Source organism: Temnothorax longispinosus, chromosome 8 (genome assembly GCF_030848805.1).
Source record: "Temnothorax longispinosus isolate EJ_2023e chromosome 8, Tlon_JGU_v1, whole genome shotgun sequence".
Lineage (NCBI taxonomy): Eukaryota > Metazoa > Arthropoda > Insecta > Hymenoptera > Formicidae > Temnothorax > Temnothorax longispinosus.
In genome coordinates this window covers 14,037,842-14,062,555 of record NC_092365.1, presented here as the reverse complement: position 1 = coordinate 14,062,555, position 24,714 = coordinate 14,037,842, and the positions used below count along the sequence as shown (strand labels likewise).

The 24,714-nt window shown below is 36.9% G+C and overlaps 2 protein-coding genes across 2 annotated transcripts; one reads left to right on the top strand and one right to left on the bottom strand.

The window, feature by feature from the left end:
- The first annotated feature begins 46 nt into the window (after positions 1–46).
- LOC139817629 (probable ribosome production factor 1) lies at positions 47–1,809 on the top strand. The gene is made up of 3 exons (XM_071785867.1): positions 47–745; positions 1,030–1,294; positions 1,561–1,809. The coding sequence occupies exons 1-3, from the start codon at positions 169–171 to the stop codon at positions 1,736–1,738; spliced, it is 1,020 nt and encodes a 339-aa protein (XP_071641968.1). The 5' UTR covers positions 47–168; the 3' UTR covers positions 1,739–1,809.
- Positions 1,798–4,243, bottom strand: LOC139817628 (tRNA (guanine(6)-N(2))-methyltransferase THUMP3). The gene is made up of 7 exons (XM_071785866.1): positions 4,079–4,243; positions 3,884–3,996; positions 3,269–3,794; positions 2,691–2,869; positions 2,446–2,625; positions 2,204–2,338; positions 1,798–2,091 (listed from the first exon to the last, which is right to left on the bottom strand). Exons 1-7 carry the CDS (start codon positions 4,164–4,166, stop codon positions 1,882–1,884), a joined length of 1,431 nt encoding a protein of 476 aa, XP_071641967.1. The 5' UTR covers positions 4,167–4,243; the 3' UTR covers positions 1,798–1,881.
- Between the last annotated feature and the right edge of the window lie 20,471 nt (positions 4,244–24,714).

The following is a 24,714-nucleotide window of genomic DNA, read 5'->3' as shown; positions in this document are numbered from 1 at the left end:
TTTGATGTTGCCGACACTGCGCGCATGTGTGTTCATGGACTCGTAAACACGTGTTTTTAAATCTATAGGTTAGAAACGCACTAAACGCAGTGCACTCTCGAACGGTCGAATCTGGTCGAATCTCTTGAACGCTTACGATCTTAACAGAGAGCAACAGAGTTCTACAAGATGAAGATTAAAACATTGCGAAGAAATCTTCTGAGTCGACCCAAAGAGGAAAATAACGTGGTGGACGATCAACCGAGTACTTCGACAGATAAAACTTCGGAAGTTTTGCTGCCGTCTGACAGTAACTTCAATCACATCAAATGTAAGGCGGTGAGATACGAGAAATGTCAGCAATTGATGAAGGAACGAGCGAAGGCAAAGAAGCAGGCGAAGAAGGCAAGGATACAGGAGGGTGCTCCGAAACAGGTGCCCCATACTTTAGAGAGTCTGCGAGAGAAGGATGAGACTACGATAGTAGGTGATCTGGATGACGAGGCGAATGAGGAGCTCAAAGCTGAGTGTGAGCATGACGAATTTGCTGCCTATTATAAGCAGGAGTATGAGCCTAAAGTGCTCATTACGTACGCCGATAATCCAAACAGAAAAACGAGAATTTTTGGCAGAGAGCTCACGAGAATGATACCTAATTCTATTTCGCTGTATAGAAATCGTTCTGGCGTTAAAAAAATGGTCAAGAGTGCTATCGCCAGAAACTTCACTGACATAGTAATCGTTAATGAGGATCAATGCAAGCCAAGTATCCTTTTTGTGAAATTACAAATTTATACTAGATAATGTAACAGTTTTATTTGTAGTAATAACTAATGTTATAAGTAACTAATAAGTAACTAATATTTTATTTGCCCAACATATTTTTTAGCTAAATTGGCTGATAGGGAACTATTAGAAGTTTTAGAAATTTTTTAGGAAGCAACTCATTTAATGTCACTTAACAAACTTACATTTGCATTGTATAAGATACATTAAGCTAATTTAAGTTATTTTTATCTTGAAATAGTTTTCCTTAAATATAAATGTTAGATGGAATGTTGATCATTCATCTGCCTGATGGTCCTACTGCCCACTTCAAGCTCAGTAATGTCAAGTTAACAACGGACTTGAAGCGCAGCCATAAAGAGATCACAGAACACCGACCAGAAGTTATTCTCAATAACTTTACCACGCGCTTAGGTTTTACCATCGGCAGAATGCTGGGAGCATTGTTTCATTATCAGCCAGAATTTAAAGGAAGGAGAGCAGTGACATTTCACAATCAAAGAGATTACATATTTTTCAGGCATCATAGGTAATTCTGTAGCGATTTTAATTCTTACTATTCTTAGTGGATTCCAAATATTTTGGTGGAAGTTTATATGACTGTACATAGGAGCATCTATTAAAATTAAAGAATTTATGAAGGTGTTGAAGTTATTGATTTATGTGTAGATTTTATTTTTTGTATTTAATTATATTAATCACAGACTTATGACATGACATTTTTAGAACTTATAACGAAGATTAACAATAATACAAACTATATATAATCTAAATCGAATATGAATTATTTTGCAGATACGAGTTTAATCTCAAGACTGGAAAACCGAGATTACGAGAATTAGGTCCACGATTTACTTTGAAATTAAGATCGCTGCAGCATGGAACATTCGACAGTAAATATGGTGATTACGAGTGGATTATACAAGGTCGCAGACACGATATGGAAACAAGCAGAAGAAAGTTCTTTTTGTGAATTTTATATATTGGAGTTTATTAGGAGGGAAATAATTTGTTGAAATAAAATTAATCTGATTACATACCAAACACGTAAATAAACTTTATTAATTTCCTCGTACAAAAATATGAATTTATATCACACTTATGAAAACAGAACATCTAATTGGTCAAAGACTTTTCAGTCGATCGAGTAGATGAGTCTTTATCGTATTTATCTTTCGGATAACTATATTGCTTGGCCATCCGCGGTTTGAAACTATCGCGAGATATTTGAGTGCGGTTTAGAACATAAACTGCAGCTGGAAGGCCTCCTATGTTTACACCAATTATTTTAGTCACCCAGAATAAATCGCCAGCTGCCATCAAAGCCTAAAATGAATAACAGAATTTGTCTTCGGATTGCAGTAAAATATTTTACCTTAATTAATTCTTTTTTAAATGAATATTTTAACTCTCGCACATAATTATAATAAAAACTTACGTCTTTAAAGTTATATCTGTCATATGTGAGTAGAACTATTCGTCCGTTTGATTTTACTGTTCGACCAAGTTCTAGCAAAAATTGCTTATAAAAAATCTTATTGTATGACTTATTTCCACTTCTTTTACCAAACGGCTGTAAATTGTCAAGAAAATAATTATTCCTTATAAAAAGGATATAAAAATATTTAAAAGTCGACTATAAAAATGGAACAAAGTTTTTTGAAATATTAATTTCTATACCATATCAGTAACGATAATATCGACAAGAGAATCTTTGAATGGCAATTTAGAAGCGGTCCATTGTACGAGATCTATTTTATATCCAACGGTTGAAGCATCCATATTCGACTTTGTTCTATCCACAGCTCTAGAATCATTATCGCCGCATAAGACGTACGAGTGTGGATAAGCTAGTGTTGCCTGAAATTTGTGTATGAATAGAAATCTATCAAACTATTAATTTTATCATTGTAAATATGCAATACCTCTATGGGAATAGAACCTCCTCCACACATAGGATCTACTATTATATCTCCTGGCTTAGGATTTGCTAATTTTAGCAAATTGTAACATATAGTTGATCTAAGGGTAGTTGGCCCAAAATTTATTATGTTTCTGTTATGCATAGATTTGTGTGTTACGCGAAAATGCGTTGTTAGTTGATCTGAAACATTTTGAAATAATTAATATTTAATAATAAACAGCTTTCGTAGTTCGCCAGTGATAAATAAATATATTTCAGTTTCTCGACTTAACTGGCAAAGTTTCGTACATCAAATTTTGCACGACGTTTCGGCCCTTGGTTTGGGCCCTTATCAAGTGACTAAATCATCTATAAGACTCGTCGTATAAGACTCGACGAGTCTTATAGATGATTTAGTCACTTGATAAAGGCCCAAACCAAGGGCCGAAACGTCGTGCGAAATTTGATGTACGAAACTTTGCCAGTTAAGTCGAGAAACTGAAATATATTAATATTTAACTTATCATTATTAATACCCAGTTAATCGATTCTTGGAGATATTATAAAACTTAATATGCATTTCTTGTTAAAATTTTTTACCATTTATCAATTTGCAGACAACTTCTAGATGATACATGGATAAGTCCACTATCCAATGAAATTTATCCTGCAATACCTCTCCAATAACTGTAGCGACATCCTTAGATTCAACCGCATGTTTACCATTTCTCTCACACGTTACTCTATATTTAAGTACATCACTTTCGTCAGATTTTGAAGGATCTTGTCCCCTTTTTTTTCCTTTCTCTTCTTTCATCTCCGATACGTTCCAATCGAGGGGATCTTTTTCCTCTTTTTCTTTGTTACGCATCTCTAACAGCTTTGCTCTGGCTACAAGATCGTGCTCTTTAGCCACAACGTATTCTTCAATCGTTGGATAAAGTTTTCCTTTGAAATTTGTTATGCATTTCCATGCTTCGAGAGTCTTCTTCCATCTATTAACTGAGTTTGAGAACATGTCTAAATTTCTTATATACCGTAAGTCTGCTTCTTTGTCATTGGTAAGTGATAAGCTTCCATTATCAGCCACTATGAATACATGATCTATTGATCTCATTTGTTGAACCTACAATATTTATGGCACAATGTAACATAAACATGGTGATTTTTGCGACCATATTAAAAAAAATTAATCTGGATTGCGTGGAAGAGTACTTTTGGAAACTGGTCCCGATCAATATTAAAATAAAATCTTCCCCGTTGTTTGACCACCCGAACATCTTTGTTGAATATCTCCCTGCATTCGTCGATCGCTTCCCATTCGAAACCTGCGTCATCGTTGTTGTAGGTTATGTTTGAGAAACACGTGGATTTCTCTTTATTTTACGGACTTAACAAATAATTTCGTACCTGTATCCACAGTGACTCCGATCGTAAAAATATTGTCGTTATCAACTGACTCTGAAAAGAGTTCGCTCACAGATTCGCAGACACTCATCGCTGAAATTCTCTAGTTAGCCCTCGAGAAAAATACGTACCGTACATCTACCTGAGAGCTGAGACTGCCTGAAACAATTGAAACTGGCTGGGTCGCACACATGATAAACGTTGCGCATGACTTGATTTTAAAATATTTATACGTGTTTAAAATTTACGTGTTTATCGAAGAGAGTTGTTAGAAAAGTTAAGGAAAAATTAAAACTTTAATTAATTTGATCTTTCGATCCTGTATATTTATGTTTTAATATTTGTAGACGGAATGATTTTTATAATCATAAAAAATTAGCTTTATTGATATTCTAAAGTATCGATCAAAATTTTATATATTTTAATAAATGTTTTTTTTTAATTACTTATTTATGTTACTAATATAAGATAATATTCGAACGAATAATATATATTTTCGGATATAGAATTTTATGAATTCGCTAATATCAAGCTTAATTTCAATTTTTATTCGAATTTTGTTCCTATTTTCTTGTGCGAAATTATGAGGAATAATCAAATTAAATTAAAATATATTAGAGTCGATAGAAATAGCAGCGCTAAGGTGAACGACACAAAATGCCTCTTTGCAATAAACAGGTATCATAATGATGGGTCATCCACCTAGAGACAGACACGTCTCTTTTAATGACAGTTATATCAATAAGTATTTTTGGTACATACGTGCAGTTGCATAAACTTGCACGTTGCGGCGAACATTATAAATGGACCTGCATCGGATATGCAGACGACGTTATACCTTTTCGCGCTGTCAACTAACGTGACCGCGTCCGGCAGGGCCGAGAGCGCTTTCCCGTGTTTTAATCTATTTCATTAATTAACGAAATTTACTCCGACACTCGCGACCGGGACGTATATTCCGCCTCTGCGACGACAGACAATAAAATCGATGCTATTTTATAATGCCGATAGAAGATGTACCGTCGCATGCCACTAATTGTTAAGCGCAAATCGAACGCTATTGTTAGCCCGCAAGCATAATTTTGCGATTAATTAAAAATTTATCTGACGCAGAACGTTGGCCAAAACTGAAATATACGGATAACATTCGGCAAATCTTTTTTTTATCTTCTTTACGCTTCAGTTCACCTGTCAAGTTGCAAAAATATTGAATTATTTGAATCACTCACGTTAATTTATCTCTTCCTCTCTCTTGGATAATATATTTTTATTATCATCCCGCCAATTAATAGACTAATATGGATAGTATTATACAAGCGATGATGAAATACTTCATGATACGAATTAAATTTGTTATTTTTATCGCCGAGAGAGATACATAATATTCGAAATTTGAGAAGCAGCAATTTTTAATAATAATTCCACGTAAATTAGCGTAAATTAGTGTTATGTAAAATAATTTATTATGGAATGCTAGTGACGCGCATCCTCCATTTATCGCGCTGTTGTTATTTAGAGGCGGATAACTATATTCGGAGCGGATTCTTTTTTTCCCGATCGACAAACGTTCGCGATCTTTATGTAGCTCGGCTCATTCAAGGTTCAGGCGCTTGCAGCGCGAGCGGTTCAATAACCCTTTACCGTGGCGCATGAATATTCAGCGAAAGCGCATTGGGCGTCCATCGTAAGTGCCAATTTCAACTTTGTGCGCGCATCGTCTCTATGACTGAAATCCAGTTCCTCCGCCTCGCGAGAGTCGCGAGACCGGACCAGACCGGCAGACCCCGGTCACCCCGGACCGGACCGGACGGCTGGACGTTCGCGACGTGAAGGCTCATATTTCAGTCGGTCATCGTAAGGCACCAAATGTCAAACGCACAGACAGACAGACCGCGAAGGGAGATACGCGAGGCGTCGTGCAGCCGGCTATAAATCAGCTCCGCCAATTCTCGGTTTCCCGATTTTTCCTCTCACGTTTCCTCGTGTATCTCCAAACAGTCCAAACAATACAAACGATAGAAATAACGATACAAGACTTGCCTTATTTCAGCAGGATACAGCACGGAAGATTTTATCTTTCTATGCGCTTTTAATACATAATGTCACGATTACGTTAAGTCCCAAAGTAGTTATCGTTCTAATTTAATATTATTAATTGTAAGACAGGCGATTCTGTAATGAACGTGACGGATTCAACGTCGAGTCATCTCACGTTACGTCGTACGAGTGATTCGCGGAGTACCGAATGTTATCTATCTTGCATGCTAATTTGCATTAGCCCGACGTATATCATCTTGGACAAATATATCTAATAGTTATGCACCCTTAAGTAAGAATAATCGACGAACCTAAGGTCGTTCCACGTGTGAATCTTCAGCGGATTTGAATAATAGAACGTCATTCGATCAATAAGAAATTAATATTCAGCGAAGCGTAGTAGTAGACCTCGTGAATATAACACGAGGCACTTATTTTAAAAATCGCTTTCGAAACCTTATGAATTTCAATGAAAACTCGATAAAATTTTTGATATTGAAACTTCATACAACGTAGTTTAATGACACAATACAAGTAATTTTCTATTTTTAATTACTCGAATTATGTATATTACAGTAACAAGTTAACAATGCACTACGTAAGTTTATTAATTGTCACAATCATTAATTGATACGCGATAAGTACCTGCACTAATATTTTAACGGCAATAACAATCGATAACTACTATCAAAATAAATAAGAAATCGGCGCATCTCTTTGTCTTCTTCGTCCCTTTACGTCCTCAACATCTTCGAAGCAGATAGTGGGCGCGCGAACTGGGACACGTGGAAATAAATACGTAATTCCCTGATATTCATAGACGATCGATCGGTATCCTGAAATTAGACTCATCATCGCCAATGGCGAATGGTGGCGAAAGAGAAAAAGAGAAAGAGAGAGCAAGAAACGGTGAAAATCCATCGCAGCGACGGATTCTGCATCTTCTTCGACTCTCCCGGGTCATGTCGGGTCGAAAGTTCGCCAGGGCACGGCCCCCCTATACATAGAAGCAACCAAGCTGCTCCTCCTGCTGCCGCCGCTGCCGATGCTGCTGATGCTGCTGATGCTGATGCTGATGCTGCTGCTGCTGCTGCTGTAGTTGCTGCTGCTTCTACTGCTGCTGGCTGCTGCCGCTGCTCCTCTTTCTCTTTCGCTCTTTCTCTCCGCGCCGCGTGGCATCCCGTGGGCTGACAGGTGAAGTCGGGCACCTGAAATATTCATCGGACGCTGGGTTGAACGAGGCGCGACCGAATGTCAATCTGTCAACCTGCTTCCAGCTTGCTATGTATCCGCGAATCCTGCATTCTCGTGTGTGTGCATTCGGGTACGAGGCGCGCGTGTATACTCGATTATTCGCGACACACACACACACACACACGTATACCGACACACAGATGCGTCTCCTCCCGTTTTGGTTATATTGGCAATTATATGAAAAGATGAGATCGATTCAGCGACGAATGCAGATTTCACATTCGCGAACGTGCCTGACGGCCGCGAGTCGCGATATGCATATCGTTTTTACGCTTTATCTGTCTCGTCGTTATCTGAGAGATGATAATCGTAGTGTCAACGAACTTTCTTATACTTATTGCACCGCTAATATTTAATTAAGTATTTATAGCAAATATGCAATCTAGTGTGTTTATTGTATTTATTTTTGCCATTGCATGCTTCTTAAGAAATTTGCTGGAAATAAAAATTTTCAAGTTGCAGTTTTTAATTGCATTTTTATCGGAGATTTCTTTTAACTGAGAATTTAAACATTTGCGTTAAATATTTTAAATAAAAAATAACTTGAAAAAAGATATGATTTAATCTGTCTGCCAATCCCTGGCAGCAAAATAAATATAGAAAATTGTTTTAATAAAAATTGGACAGTAGACGTGCATAATAAGCACATCTCTACTTAATGAAATTATTTATATCTCGTCTCTCAAATGTCATCATAATCTTGATAGTCATTTTATTATTTAACCTTTCATATGATATATAATGACACTTTCAATTGTTATGGCAATTTTGTTCAATAATATATTTATATAAAAGATAAAGCTTTTTAGATACATATATCGATATCCTACCTTCAATCTCCATAAGCTATACGATCGCAAATGCATTATGCACACTTACGCACATGTTAATGCATGTAATGTATAGATCTCTCGTTCGTCGGTTTCCCGCGTTTTCAGTCGTACAGCGGAAGATAGGGGGTAAAAGACCGGTGAATTAAGCCGACACTTTGAGGGGCTTTTAAAATTTAAATAATACATTGTTACCGGACCCGTCGTTCGCCTCTTCCCGCCGCCAGTTATCCCATCTCGAACGATGCTCGGACTGCGTTCCTGGCTGTCGACCCTCGTTTCGCCGACTTTTTGGCACTTCTCGGTAAAGCACTGTCGGTACCGACATCGACGTGCATCAGAAATTGTGTAATTTTCACAGAGAAAATGCGAAACAAGCGGAAGAAACTTTGCAGCCAACCAATCTGACATAAGCTGATGCATCCTTCGGAATTAATTTTTCGTGATCTCCGACATCAAGACAAATTGGATACAATAATTTGTGATAGTATTATCTTGAATGTATTTTCTGTTTTACAAATTGTATAAAAGTTTATGTACGTGAAAGCGAAGTTAAGAATTATTTGATAAATCGCGTATTATGTTAATATATTCATAAATTTTATAATAACAGTTTTATATCTATTAATGTAAAAATTCTGTGATTATTGTTAATAGACAAAATAAAGATATACTATATACGTATGTATGTATGTATATGTATCACTAATAATGTGTATTTTATAATTTTTAAATATATAACATAATGTGCATTAATGATATAATAAAACACTTGTCTTATATGCTTTTACAATTATTCTCATATACTAAAACTAAACTAAACTAACGAAAATTTTATGTAGAATTGTAGTTTCTAGAATTTCAAGTTTATAAATTTTTAACGAAAATTGATAAAATATTAGGAGAACATAATCGGCGAGAACGTTGCACTATCTACAATTTCAAGAATTTTTCCAAGTTCTAAGAAGTTCCCCATTTATAAGATTTTTCTCAATTTTCATTTGATTATAATGCTTACATACAATTTTAATAATAAATATATATTGATTATTATCTGTTATATTGTAGTTATGTTTGACAATATTAAATTTCTTGGAAATTGTAATTGAAATAAAAATAAAATCTCATAGCAGAGATATTTCGGTAATGTATGTTATGCATGTTCGAGATTCGATTTTAGGAGATATTTATTGAAGGACTTTTAAATAGCAAATGGAAAATTTATCGGTATATGGATAAATGTAATCATAAGCGATAAAACATGGATTTACCAATAAAATCTCGTATTTATCTTTTGAAAGCAAGTTTAATAATACATATATATATATATATACACATCTGGCTAAATTTACATATTTAAATACAATAGTAGATATTTAAAAAAATTATAATAGGGAAAAACATAACTAAAAATAATGCTATCTTAGTACTACATTAATAAAATAAAAATTTTAATCAATAACGTAACAGGTAATATATTACATACATTATATAATATTTTTACTTTTATTGTTACGCTACATTGCACATTATCAGTGAAAAGTGAAATAAATCTGCTAAAACATTTGTATTTAGAGTAATATTTATAATCTTAAGAGTTAGATATGTGTAGTATTGAAACTGCAATCGCGCAGTTTCCACAGCCCATTAAAATCTACGGGAACAATACCCTTTCATGGCTCCCCTTGGATTAAATTTTTAACTAATTTCGTAACCAGCATTCACTGCCTGTTTTCCGTCTATCAAAGTTATAATTAAAATACCGTGTATTTTATTACAGATTCGTTTCATTCATTAATTTTCTGTACAAAAGCTCACGCTATTTCTATTTTCCGATACTGTTAAACATTTTATCAGAAATTACATTTCAACTATATCTATAATTTTCATTTGTAACAAAAATAATTTAGCAAATAAATGTATGTAATTTTATAATTCTTCACGTTAATAATGTATTCCACTATTTAAACTTTAGACTAACGATTAAATAAAAAAATTTCTGTTAATGCAATATAGAATATTTATAAAAATTGCTTACAAAAGAAGTTATTATAGATCTTAATGTTAAGCATTGTACGAAAATTATATTTCTCTGTCTGACTATTTTCGATTTATTACATAAGATATTGCTCCTTTTTAATTTACCGTATAACATCTTGTAAATATAAAAATGAAAAATAAATATATTATAAAAATTAAGCGTTCGCTGAGTACGTCACGGATGAAGAAGCCTCCGCTTTAATTAATAGGCGTATCATTACTTGTCACACTGATCTCATTTATTATCAGCAGCAATCCATTTTCCATCGCTTAGCTTATTACCTGTTTCACTCGACGATCATAAGTGCCAGTTGCAATTATTTTCAATGTCTTTACGGAAATATTAGTCATACGTTGTATCCTATAATGCGCCGTAATAATTGTAATTAAAAGGGATCGTAACCATCTGGAATGGTGTACTTCCTCGCCGAGAAGTTCCCACGCTGCGATCCTTGATATGACGAGACTGATACACATGACTGAGCTTGAAGAAAAATATATTATAAAAGATACTATTAATACGCAGCAATAAGTATTTTTGTGCATAAGTGTCGTCACTTTCGTAAATATGACATGTTACAAAAAGATTCTAACAATTGTCAAAAGATAATTACAATATATCTTATCTCTATATATATTAAAAAAATAGATTAACACAATTCTAAGGTATCAACAAGTATATATCATATTTTATTTTTTAAAATATTGATTTGCAGCGCTTGTATTTGTAAAGATATAATACAAACACGCTAATAAAGCTCTTAATTTTATAATACAGTTACAAACATAAGTTAGATGTAAATACATGTAATTTTCTTTGACTAAAATTACAAATTTTTGCCACAATTCGGTGATACAATCAGTAGGTGACGATGATAATCAGCTCTTCCGTGATTATGATTATTGCCCGAAAGCCAATATCGTCAACAAGGCTTTCTGAGCAACAATCAAAAGCATAAAGAGCTTGGTCGAGGACATTTATAACGCAGCAAGGGGCGGATGCAGCAAAGAACTCACATGATCCTGTAATTAAAGCGCACCTTGATTAATGATCGCGATTACGTCAATTTTATTATCCACTCCCGCAGTATCTTTATTTCGAGACGAAGAGATTCGCGAACGGAATCAAAATTAACTTCAGAATACTCGCGTAAGTAGCACGTCGATTATAATGGGACTTTAAAATCAATCACGCGGCTATAAAAGATTTCACCGGTGAGATAAAAAAAGAACGGCAAGCAGAAACAAGCGCCAAATGAAGAGGAGAGAATCGGAAGTGGCGGGAATACCGCGCGCTCGTCAATCTTCGCGAGGAAATGATTGAGACGAATGGATGCGGATGGAAGGGCTAGCCGATCATAATTTTATTACATCGCACGTATCGGACGTCGAGATGAGGAGGAACTCCGGCAGCGATATCTTTTTTCCTCTCCTCCTCTCCTCTCATTCTCTCCTTCGCTACCGCAATCTCTCAGCCGGTCGAGAGGCAATATCGGTAACTACGTTTCACGTCCAATTTTAAATCGATGCTTCACGTGAAAAGTAAATCCCTTTCTACTCTACCGAACTTTTCCCCACAGATTTCCACTTACCTAATTTTTCACAATCTGGGGAAGAGCTTCTCGCTTCTCTTCCCAAAGCTGAAACGTAGCTTTTACCATTTAAAGATTTAAAAAATACAAGTGTATAAAGATATGAAATAAGTGAAAGCTTGATCTTTTTATCTTATCTCGGAAATAATTATAAGTGAAACTGCAAAATTACAAAATGTATTTTTTTTTATAGAAATGATTTACCTCGTCAAGTATTGGTCATCGTACACGCTAAAATAAAATTAGAATAAAATCAACAGTATATAGTCTAGATATACAAAATATTTGTAGTCTATACAATGCATCGTCAGAATCATGACTATTCGCGAGTCGCTTGAACTCGACGAACATTCTGTATGAGAGGTGCTGGCTTAGCAGAAAAGACAGCGAAGGCGGAGCAGAGAACGGGACATTAAGAGCGATGGAAAACTCGATACACAATTTATGTGTCGTGTCATTTGTACGCACTGAATTGTAATATACAATTCAATGTTTCTATACGATTCGGTAATGTCTGATCGGATAAACGCGTGGGCCTGACAACTATCGTTATACTCTGTAGTGGAATCGATTTGACGGCAGATCGCAAACTGACTTTGGTAGATCGCGAGGCATAAGGTATCGGAAAGAAACATCTGGTTAATGCTTTCCCGAACAATGACAAAAGCGTTCTCGTGTATCAATGAATTATTTTAACACTGTACGATTCGAGAACCGTTATATGCCTGTTGTACGTTGCACGCGGCGTCATAAAGACGACATATATATCGAATGCCTAAGAGAGCATCAGTTTTCCACTAATACGAAATTCTATCTCAATTACAGCTTTCGGATATTACGAGAACGCCCGCGCAATCTATGGAAACCGCAATATTAGCTCATTTGCGGCTTTCCGTTATTGAATACTCCCGCCAACATGCTTATGTATCTCTCATCGATACATAATTCCTATATTCTGCAACTCTAAAAATGAGCAAATTTAGACGTTCAAAAAATTTAACTTTTTTTATCCCCAATAGAGATTTACGATATATCTCTATTTCTTATTTTCACAAAATTATATAGTTGTCTAATCTGCTTTAAATATTCTTAAATATAATATTGAGAATTAAAACATCTCTAGTAGACTACATAAGCATTTAAAAATTTCTAAAAAGTTGTTTACAAATATTCGTTTTTATCATAGTCAACTCTCGGAAGTTACATGAAGCGTATAATGGCAAAACATCGCGATTTTGCAGCGCGATCAAGGGTTCGACGAGGCTCAAGCGAGGAAGATTGAAATTTGTCGAAGGTGCAGTTTTTGTGATTATCAATGCATCTTTTACGCGAGGCAACGCGAGATGCCTGTATCAGCGATCTAGTACAATAATACGTTCCGTACTGGATAGTCAGTTAGTTTCTGATTAACTGAGTCTCGGTAAATTTTCTACGAAAGAATTCAAAATATTATTTGCGTTTAAGTATAAAAAATCAGTCGGCGATAAACTACGTTGGATGTGGAATGTAGATTAGACAATATTTTACGTGATTGCAGTAGCGCTATTATATTTGAATAAGACAGTTATTTGAGGAGAAATGCCGTCTTGCTGCGGGCGAATGTGCCGGTCATGTTTGCCCCAGAGCAATGCGCAACATGCAACAGGTATCTTACGGCTTTCTGCAATCCACCACTGTCAAAGTTCTCTACTTTCATCTTGTAATGGTTTTGAAAAACGGTCTCGAGTTCGTTTCCTTATCGCAGAAGCATTCTATACATTCGCAACATGCCATTCCATTTAGCTTTATACCGCTTAGTATCTGAAAGCACTACACAATTTGCGTTTAAGTACAATAATAATAAGATGCAAGCATGCGATTAAAATAAGTCCCGTTATCAATAAAATGCCTAGCGAGAGTAACCAGCAAGCGAGAAACCAGACGAGTATTTTGTCAAATATAAAATATTTTCATGCATTAAAGAATATTATAATAATTAATTTTATTATACACTTACATATATATGTGAGAGAATAAAGACATAATGTATGATAACATTAGAAAATTGTGAAAATTAAAAGTTTAAAAAAACAAAGGTATCATTATTAAATTTGAAAACTTAAGGAATGTCGATTATGTCAGGAATTAGCATTGAAATTAAATAGGTAATATTATCATCTATTTAAAATGTAGGTAGGAATATTGTTTAAACAATAGACCGACAGGATAATCCAAAAATGAAGAACCTATCACTAATTTAATGTTAAGTAATGCAACGCGATTAAAGTTTCTCGAAGTCTGGTTTCTCTGGCGGATTGTAGACAGATGCGAGTTGTGAATACGGACCGAAGATTGAAGCGTCAGCACAGCCACGAGGGAGAGAGAGAAAGAGGAGCCTTGGGCGCAGGAGGGAACGCGCGGTTGAGAGCGAACGGCGATGTGTCAGTCAGCCACCGGCGCGGTTTACCTGGTAACAGAACTGGATCTCCTCCGCGCAGCACCTCGTGACCGGGAGCCGGAAGCGGAAGTGAGGGACTACGATCGCCGCCGAAGTCCGGGACTCGAATGACGTAACGCCGGACCGTCGCGGAAGGGTTGCAGGTGGAAAAGGGGTAGGGATCGACGGCGCTCGTTGCCTGGTGGGGGCAACAAGGGATTCTGCGCGATCGTCGACGCCGGCGTCGCGACGCCGCGCGATTTCCCCCCCTCGCGTCCCCCCGTCACCCGTCCCGCCATCCCGTTAAGTATACACATACCCCATCAGGTATTCCCGATCTCTTGTAATTTGACAATCGGCCGACGTCGGGTGCCACGTCAGTCAGCCAGTTAGTCAGTCAGCCGCTCGCGCGCGCTTTAATGCCGGGGTCGTCGCACTCCGGAGATCGGCGCGAAGCGCGCTGGCTGATTTATTTTATTAATTAGGCGACACACACACACACACACATCGAGACCGCCGCCGACTCGTCGCAGGATCTCCTGCAAGGAAGCTAATTCCATTAGGCGAGATGCCGGCGCGCACTCCCGAGTTTTTTTTTACCATTGTGACACTTCCGCGACGTAGGCACGGATGAAGATGTAATAGGGAAGTAAGTGACGTTTCATCGGATTTTCAGGTGGTTTTCAGAGAAATAATGTTTTGTACACTTGTAAGTTTTTCTGTTATTCGCGGCTACGAGCGACATTGATGCGTATAACTGGATTTATGCAATATAGGAAAATGAAAGATCTTGACAGATCTCGATTTAAAACTAAAGATAGAGAAATTTTACGGTACTCCAGGTAAACTTTTTTAAACACTACAGAGAAATATATATAATCAAATCGTTTTGCGAAATGCCAAATTCAGTGACACTTTATCGGATTTCAAATTAGTGCCAAAAAACACATCGTATAATATAATAAAATATCTTCAACGTCGTAGTACAAAAAAGTGACGTCACAATCATGGAATGACATCTCTGTCAGTTTGAAAAACCTTATACTCTAAATATATCGATATATGATTTTTACCGACTTTTTTTATTGGTCTGCATATATACTCTCGCTTATAGATTTGTCTCAAAATCAGCCGATCTTTATTTTTACTCGTTACTTAAAATTCATAACTTCAACTGCGGTTAATGTTCGACAAGTCCTGACAAGGAACTCGTCTCGATACATGGCGCTTCTAATTTTGCAGCATCGCGCGCGAGCTTGAGTGCGATGTTATTGCGGAAGTGCCGCGCGCGCAGAAGTTTAATTCCTGCCATTGGCTCCGAGGCAAAATTGACTTTGACGAATGATAGTTGCCCGCCATGGGCTGTATCGAGAATGGTGTGACGTTAATGCGAAGTTGATGCTCGATAAGCCGATCTCTGTAGATATTTAATTTGCACGTTGTAAGCGAGCAGATCGCGCACGATTGCGCGCGAAGCGAGTCGGCGGAAGAATTAACTTTGTCAAATTAATTTCCTATTAGTTTTGTAATATCGCTGTGGGACGATGGTACGATATTAATAAGCAAAACCATGGTGCTTTTTTTTCAAACTCGTCACGGCAAATAAACGTCAAATAGCGCTTCTAGACGAAGATTGATTGCATCGACAAGTACCTCCTACTCATGGATTAGAGAGGCACGTTATCAAGTTATCGATGTAAACGCCGAGAACATTTTTCATAATACTTTCTCGTATCTCCTACACTTCGTATTTCATATTCTTCTTTGCAGCTGCAGTGGCATTGCAGTTGCATTTTGAAAATGTACCACATTTCGTAAGCCATGAATGCGCTGTCGTTGCTTATCGTCGTGCGCAATATACTCCCTCTCGTGCCATTCATTCCGTGAAAGAGTAAAAACTGATCTTCGTTTCGATAGAACGTGCATCTGCTTTCCTGCGGTTGTTATTACTCTCGACTTATTAACCTGCGCTGAATTAATAGCATTACGCATTCGTGAAATATTGCTAATTACGCCACATAAATATGAAACGCGTACATAAATAACTACCATCTGAGATAAGTATTATTAAGGATGAGATTTCTCTCTCAGTGAAACTCGACAAAGTATTACATTCTGATTTATCGCGTAAAAGCTTCGTGCAAGTATATAGAGTGTTTCGAAATAACAGTAATTCACAAGCTCTGTTTAATAAGGATATATAATAATATATCCGACAAAACAAAATATGATATTGCTAACGTAAAAAATAAAATAAATTTTCAATTAAAATACTGACTGATATAGTAGATGAAGTATATTTGTCAGCTCGCAATTATTTGGAAAGCCATTGCTTTTCTGAAGCAACGTCCTATTAAAAAATCAAAGAACATCGGTCAATATGATAAGTTAAGAAAATGCAAATGATCAGATTACCAGTTGAAACGCTAATTGATACAAGCGGTTCTGTCGACTAGTAATTATACCGGATTATTTCTCAAAAGCAGCAACAGAAACGTCGTAGAAGAAAATTGAATCTCATCGAGCCTTGCAATTTCTATCTCTCTCTTAGCTTCTTGGATGCCGCTCGCAGCTCGCAGCATGCATACGTCGTTGAAATGCATTTTTCAAGTCTCGATCGCGCTTGCACTCGGACCGAAGACGCGGACATCGCGCTCGATGTCGCTCGATGTCATTTGATCGAATGAAATTTTCACGTTGGCTCGTCTCCGACGTTGAGGAGGGAAAAACTGCATTCGCGCGAACACGGTGGAGACGTGTAGCAGATACGCGATATCCTCGGCGCCGGATACTAATTCGCTTTCGTTAATTAGCGCCCGCTCGAAAACGGAAGACGCGGCTACATTATGCAGGATCTTCGAATTCGCGATCGCGTCGCGAGTCGGATTAAGCGCGTTACGCGAAGCGGCGCGTTAAACATTCAACGTTGCTCGATCGATCTGGACGGCAAAGCGCGGCAACGAGGATTATAAATAGGAAAGAACACCGTTGCATATAATGTTGAGATCTCGAGAATTTAATTAAGACGCTTTTGTAACGTGCTCTACTTCGTAAAAGCGGTATCTCGATCGTTCTTCTCGAGAAGAAATTTCCAATACGCGGGAATTGCAGCGTAATTGTAAATTCTTTCTTTTAAGTGCGATTTTTTTCGGACTTAATCTTAATATATATTTTCTAGTTTTTAACTTGCGGACTGTAGGTTTCAGGATATGAAAATCCAGCATATTATACGACGATTAGTTTATAATAGGTTATGATAGGTTTCAAATATGACATTAATAAGGACTTAATACTCCTTCCCTAAGTCTCTTTTATCTCCTAAGTTCACAAGATATCACGTTCGCATTAAATGTCACGCATTAGATTGTATTCTTTACACTGTGAATACTCAATTGCGAATCTCCCCGAGGTGTAGCTAAAGTTCAACGATCTCTTGGATCCCTATTATCCGCAGAAGATTAGATACCGAAGTACAGGATATACTGTTATTGTAACCAGCTCGAGAAAGGTGGTTAACTCCAACACAATCAGAAAACAATCACGCTACACGAATTTTGTGAAATAAAAGTCATATAATAAAAAAATGATATTACGTTATAATTTCTTCATTGCCAATTATATAATTAAATGATTATTTATATTTTATAACACCGATAAAAATAAATTTTTTCTCAAAATTATCTTGATCTTCTCATGATTATCTATTCAGAGAAATAATCTTATATTAATTGTTAATTTGTAACTTCAGCAAGAGATTTCACGCGAAAGATCTACCGAGAATCATTACTCATAGAAAACACTTTATAAGATATATCATCGCTGCAGCTGTATGCAGAAACTATCCGTGCATCGCGTCATTCTACCGAGCAACAGCCACCTGCGCATCAACATGCATCGTCGAGGATTATAAATCTAAACGCTGCATCGCGCGCCGGCCGCATAGATCGGGAGATCTCTCGGAACGTGTTAGAAAAAATCGGAAACGCGACCGCGGAATATCATCGTGCTATTGTACTGGCCTTCTATGCGTCGCATTCCACAGTTGCAGCAGCAACCGAACGCATCCGAACACGCGATCTCGCCGAGCTCGCAACTCGGTGCTGCAGAGCTGGAGATTTATCTCCGTTTCGACGAAGCACCGTCATATCCTCGTTACTTTCTACGAAAGCATAAAAGTCCGGTTGGAATTGTTTATTAGCGCGCTATTGTTCTCCAAATAGTCGTTCGCTCTTGCAACCGGCTCGCTGCAACCAGGTGCATTGCCCTTCCTGCCGTCGTCGTCGATGATTACTGAACAACCGGGTCCAGGATCGCTGCGCGGTCTACAAAGGGCGCGCATCGAAGGCTCGATCGCGATCCAAGGTCACATGAGAAAGAACCGTGAGTAATCTAACCAGCGCGTGGTCAATGACACGTTATGCAACGCGGCCGTAATGACGCCGCCGACGTCGAATCGCTTCGTCTCGACGATTCGTCCTCTTCCTTGTTTCTCGCGAGGATGTATTCGCCCCCGCGAAACACGAAGTATTACATGAAAATGCTGGGTTCTTGACATCGACCGGAAACTCTTTATAATATGAAATGTACCATAATATGCAAGAATAGAATTGTCTTGAGACGATAGTGAAATATATATTAAATATATATTTATATCTCTTTTCGAAAATTGAATTGTGTATTTTATTCATATTTTCCTACTCTCTAAATCTGAATCAGTGAATAGTCACTGATTCAGATTTAGAGAGTAGAGTTTTTTAATATAATTACAATATATAATATTATAGAAATAATTATAGAAGAAGATCAAAAATTCTTATCAATTCAAAATACATTTGTTGATAACACGATAAAAATTTTTTCTTCCATAATATATATCGCGTTAATTAAAATAATTCGGAAAGTAAGCAGTTGAAAAAAGAAGCAAATATACGAATCACACGGGAAAATGTTTGTACTTCGAGAGATAAGACTGGGGATACAATGAGAAAAAACTACCCTGCTTTTTCAGACGCGCACTCCCGTGTGTATAGTGCTTTTAGATTTGTCCCCGCGATGAGACACGAGTTTTTTACCCTCGAAAATCCAGCGTATCGACTAGCAACGGTGCTGAGAATTCCGCACGTGCTCCGCTCTACACTCGAGGAGGAGAGTCCTCGACAGAGACGAACGGGAGAAAATGAGAGGAGAAAAGACGCGAGAAAAAAAGTGAAATGGTAACATTCGCGACGTGCCCGAGGTGAATTTATTTTATGGATAGCATCGACTGGGAAGACTGATCAAACTGCAATAAAACTTTCGACAAATTTGTCGTACGAATGAGTTCAATATCGTGGAAATTTTCTAGTATTGTTCCTTGAGTATTAATATAATATCCGATTACGAGCTTCGTAAAAAGAAAATACAATTTAATCTCTCATATTATCTGCTTTATACGAGAAGAATTATAAATTTTGCTATCTGATGTCTCTGACAATGTGCTTCATACTTTATGAATATACGTTATATTAATACTTGCAAGACCCATTAACATAATTAATATAGATATATATTTTATTTAAATTCAAGTAAGATTTCATACAATTCTAAAATATTCAGTGCCAGATTGTCTTGTTTTATGTCAAATTTATATATTAATAGAAGTCAAAAGTACTAATTGAGTGTCACACACATGTATATGCACACATATACGCTTTCTCTAATAAATATATATATATATATATATATGTTCATATATTTTTCTAAAAACATATTGCAAGACATTCATACCTACACGAGTACCTATACGTGTTACGCTACTTTACGCGCATTGACAAATTTACCACTACTATATCATTGTTATCATCATTATTTAGATTCGCTTAGTATCTCCGAATTTGCGGTCGTTCAAAGCGATGTGTCTTTCTCGTCGTTTGAGAGAAATGTGACTTTAATCGCGCCACGGTTAAATATAATGTTTTATTCCATCAGCAAGTGGACGCGGCCGCGGCGGTGAATAGGCGACGACTGACAGTGACAGATTCGCTCCCGGTTCTAAGCAGCTTAGAGCTCCCGGTTCCGTACAGTTCCATCCTTATCGAGTGCCCTTAATTGCTAACATTGGTGTTCCTATGCCAGTAGCGAATAAGCGGAGGCAGCAAGCGCGTTTGAACTTGAAACTGTACGACCCTGAGACGCAAATCATGCTCGCCTCGAAGAAGCCTTAAGCAGCTGTTACATCTCGCTTGTATAGCGTGATTCAATTTGCGTCATTTCGCCATTGAGTAGTGACGTAATAAAATAAAAGTAAATAAGATGAAATATTTCGTGCGCACAGCAGGCTAGCGCATACCAAGCGAAGGATAAGTTTTAGAATGAGAGATATACAGTATAAATAAAAACTATTATAGAAGTATTTTGTTTCAAAATTAATAATAAAAAAAATAACAAACTCTGCTGTTATTTTGAGCCAATATAATATTTTCGAATAGTTATTGAAAAATTTGAAGCCAAAATGTGGGCAGATAAAAATTTTACATTCGTTAAAAACATGGAAGCATACCGCGATCGCGAATATTCATTTTGTGTCGAAACCGTTACAATGCGTGTTCCTATATCCGACAAGAAAAGTAAGTTTTTAAATCGATGCGTACATACATCGAGAAAAATGTACAAACACGCATAACTAAAAAAAAAGCTACGTACACCCTGAGCAACTTCACCTGATGCTGTTTGCGCAGCTGTAACGTTTCGAGTACCTTTCATCGTTTGAAACTCTTCAAACAACTCCGACCTTTTCTATTAATAAAAGCGCTGTGGTTACTCTCGTACATCAAACGCACCGGATATATAAATGCACTGTAGATACCGATTTATCCTCGCGTAATCAAGAAATCGACATTTTATCGCGTTTTTCTGAATATATTAAACAATTATTTAAAAAATTAAAATAAAAGATTATATTCTGATATAAAACTATATTAGCGGTATTACTAAATAATAAGATACTTTTAGCATGTATCTTACAGCGTAAATAATTTTTATCCCATGTGATAGTAGCTTTATTTTAGTAAATTTTCGCGGTGGAATTTACAGCGCAGGTACATCGCGCAAAACTTCATTTAACTTTCTTTAATTGGCCATCATCTTACTTCTTCGAGCAGCGAGAAGTTGGATCATTAACGCAGAAACGAAAGCAAACCGGGCGTATGGTAAAAAGATATGGTAAGAAAATTTTGTGTGCATATCAGTAATTCGAGAAGCTGCGCTGTATAATCTACAGCGATCGATAACTGGTAATTTGTTGCACTGCGGTGCACGATATAAATCATGAGATTAAAGCAAATTGGGTAATTTATACATCGAACGCTTTAATTTAGTCTCCCAAGGCATCGAAGCGGCATTCGAAAATATTAAATCATTAAGTGATGCGAAAATGTCTGAGATAAGGTAAATGAGGGCAGATTTGCATCTCTATCAAGATATTAATTTCCATAAATCCTATAAGGTGATACAATATTTTTAGCACTTTATTCTGCATATTTTTAACTTTCAATCCCGAAATATTGCTTAACTAAAAGAAAAATAATATTTAAGTATCTTTTCATTTAAAACTTATTATACGGGAATTAAAAATTTAATACTTACAATTAATATGATAATAATATAAAGTTGTTCAGTAATTATTTACCAAGTAATTCGACATATTTCGGCATTCTCTCGGAAAGCTGTACTATCTATGTATTAAGAGATAACAGCCATCTTTCATTTCCACTGAAAATCGGAGCGAGTCATGTAATTTCCCGGTCATCGCAGTTGAAAACTTTCTTCTGATCATACTTCCGCGGTGCAGCGAGAAAAGTTGCGTCGTTAACGGAGGCAGGAAAACCGACGGTGGGATAAAAAGAGGCCCCGTAGGGCCCACCAGGACCGTGAAGCATTAAAGCGCTATTACAAGGTAGTGCGCGCTCGCTCGCGCGAGAAAGAGAGGCAGAAAGAGAGACGCGCTACGCTTATACACGGTGATGCGGCAGAAAACGAGAGAGGACGGGTTCTATTATCCTTGAGAAAAAATCTTCGCCTGCGCGCGGATACCTCTTCTCTTTCGCTAGAAGATGCCTGAATTGGATTCGAGGAGAAGATCCGCAAGGAGCAGCGCTGCAAGAAATCGAACGTCGCGATCGTGAGACTCGCGGTGCGGCGCAGGAAGTGAACTGAAACAATTCGTCGATACCGCGATAAAAACTCGCGAGTCTAGTGAATAATTACTTGTTCGTATGTGTATGAAGCGTTTATAAAAAGTCGCGTTGATATTAATTAGATAATTTTTGGATTTTGTACGACACTCATTACCCAACACATACACACAATGAAGCTTCTAATATACTCGCTTATAAATATGATAGTTTGGTGGATATATCTCTATATCAAATTAATGTGAGATTATCCTTTAACACTTTTTAATTTTCAATTGTTGGCAGCAATTAAACCAAATAAAAATAAAAATTCTATTAAATTTATCTTAAATTACATAAGAAATTATACAATCTTCCTCACTCTAATTTTTCTCTAAAATATTCTGATCTTCAATAAAATATTACAGTTTTAGAAAAATGCGCGTGTAACAAACAATAACCGTAGCAAGGTCTGGTTCGTCGGAAGTTCATCGCCTCATTCCTTCGTGTTTCGCTGCGTTCCTTGAGAAATTCGCGCCTCGATGATTACACGCGCTTCCAGCGATCCGTGATGAAACAATTACCGGCAATACCGCTCTCTACAGTCTCTACCAATAAGCGGAAAATGAGAAAAATAATTGCGAGCTTCGTCGATGTGTGAAAAAAAATCAAGACCCTGCGATCAGGACCACCCAGATTTCACTTTTATCATTTTAAATAATGATCGTCCAACTGTACTAACCGCAAAAATTTCTCATCCGTGGCAAATACGGTTGTACGACCTTAAGAAATTGTCACGTTTACTCTTGACACAAATGTTACCAAATCGTTTCAAGTGTATTTAAACTTGCATTACACGATGTGACTGTCTGACTCTCGATATTCGATATTCAAATTCTGTCATTTTTTCTGTCATCTTTATTAAAGAGAAATTCTACTGCTCTTTTTTTAACAGTTTATCCCGTTATTTTTAACAGTGCAATATTTGGATCTCTATTTAAATCTCTATGTAAATTTTATATCTATGTACCGAACCCTTGTATCACACACACGTGACTTTAATAATAAATAAAAAATATTCCTGATGTTCAATAAAAGTTCACAATAACGTAGATGTTAATAATGACGCATCTCTAAACACTATAATAATAACAAAGTCGATATTCCAAGATTACAACGAAGATGATTATGTACAAAAGAACGAAAAATTGGTTAGTCAAGGTAATTGTAGCATGCAGGTGGAAAGCCTCTCGGACGAATAATATGGCGAGTCACGACAGCTGATAGACCTCATAGTTCCTGTGATACGCTATAATGTTCTCAATTGTATAAAAATATAGCAGACCGTCAGGGCAATCTGTCGAACATCTTTTTCTGTATACCAGGAAATACTTTCGATTGGCCTGCAGCCTTTAAGAAAGGTCTTTAAGAGAAGCGATTTAACTTCAACATTAATCAACAACTTAATTATCTGATATCGGTTTCCGCAATAAAAAATCGATTTAATATTCTAATGGATGATTGATTTTTGTTCGATGATTGAGTGATGGCACGAAATATCTTTTCGGATATTTTACAGTTTTACAGACGGATTACATAATAGGATTAATATCGTTTTACAGGAACGGCAGATGTCAGCGCGCGCGATTAGATAAGAAAACTTAAACTCATCGAGTTGTGAATAGGCGGATTTAACGATGCCTTTCATGCTCGAAGGCAAAGGCGACACCGCGAAGATAGGCCGCGCGCCGTGCCGATCCTTTCCAGAAAGGATTTCCTTTCGCGGATAATTTTCTGTCATTTGCCGGTGCACAATATACTGTAGATGATTGCCGTCGAAATGAGTAATAATTTTTACGTGGAAACCATTCGCGCGTAGCACGTGTCATCAGTGATCGTAAAGATAATACGGCGTTATGATAGCCGTCGTGAGAATCCTCGAGAGTGATGCATTCATGATCGAGACTCGAGACTCGAGACTCGAGACACTCGATATACGCCCGCGCGTCCCGATGTTTATTTTCCCGCGGGGCAATAAGCACTCTACCAATTAAATGTCGCGCAGGATACCTGTCGCTCGATGGCATTTGCATAGTTGAAATCGCGAGAGCTATCATCGGGCGAACACACGCTAGTTAACATAATTTATTGCAAATAAAGAGAAAATAAATCAAAGGTATCTACATCTTGTTAGATATATATCAAAAGTCAAATAACGACGGCACGATGCGAGACAAAGCGTAAATTAAAACGGATGTAAAAGATCATTTCAAATTTCTTAAATATGAGAGTTATTAACTGGGAATTTTTGTGGAAAAAT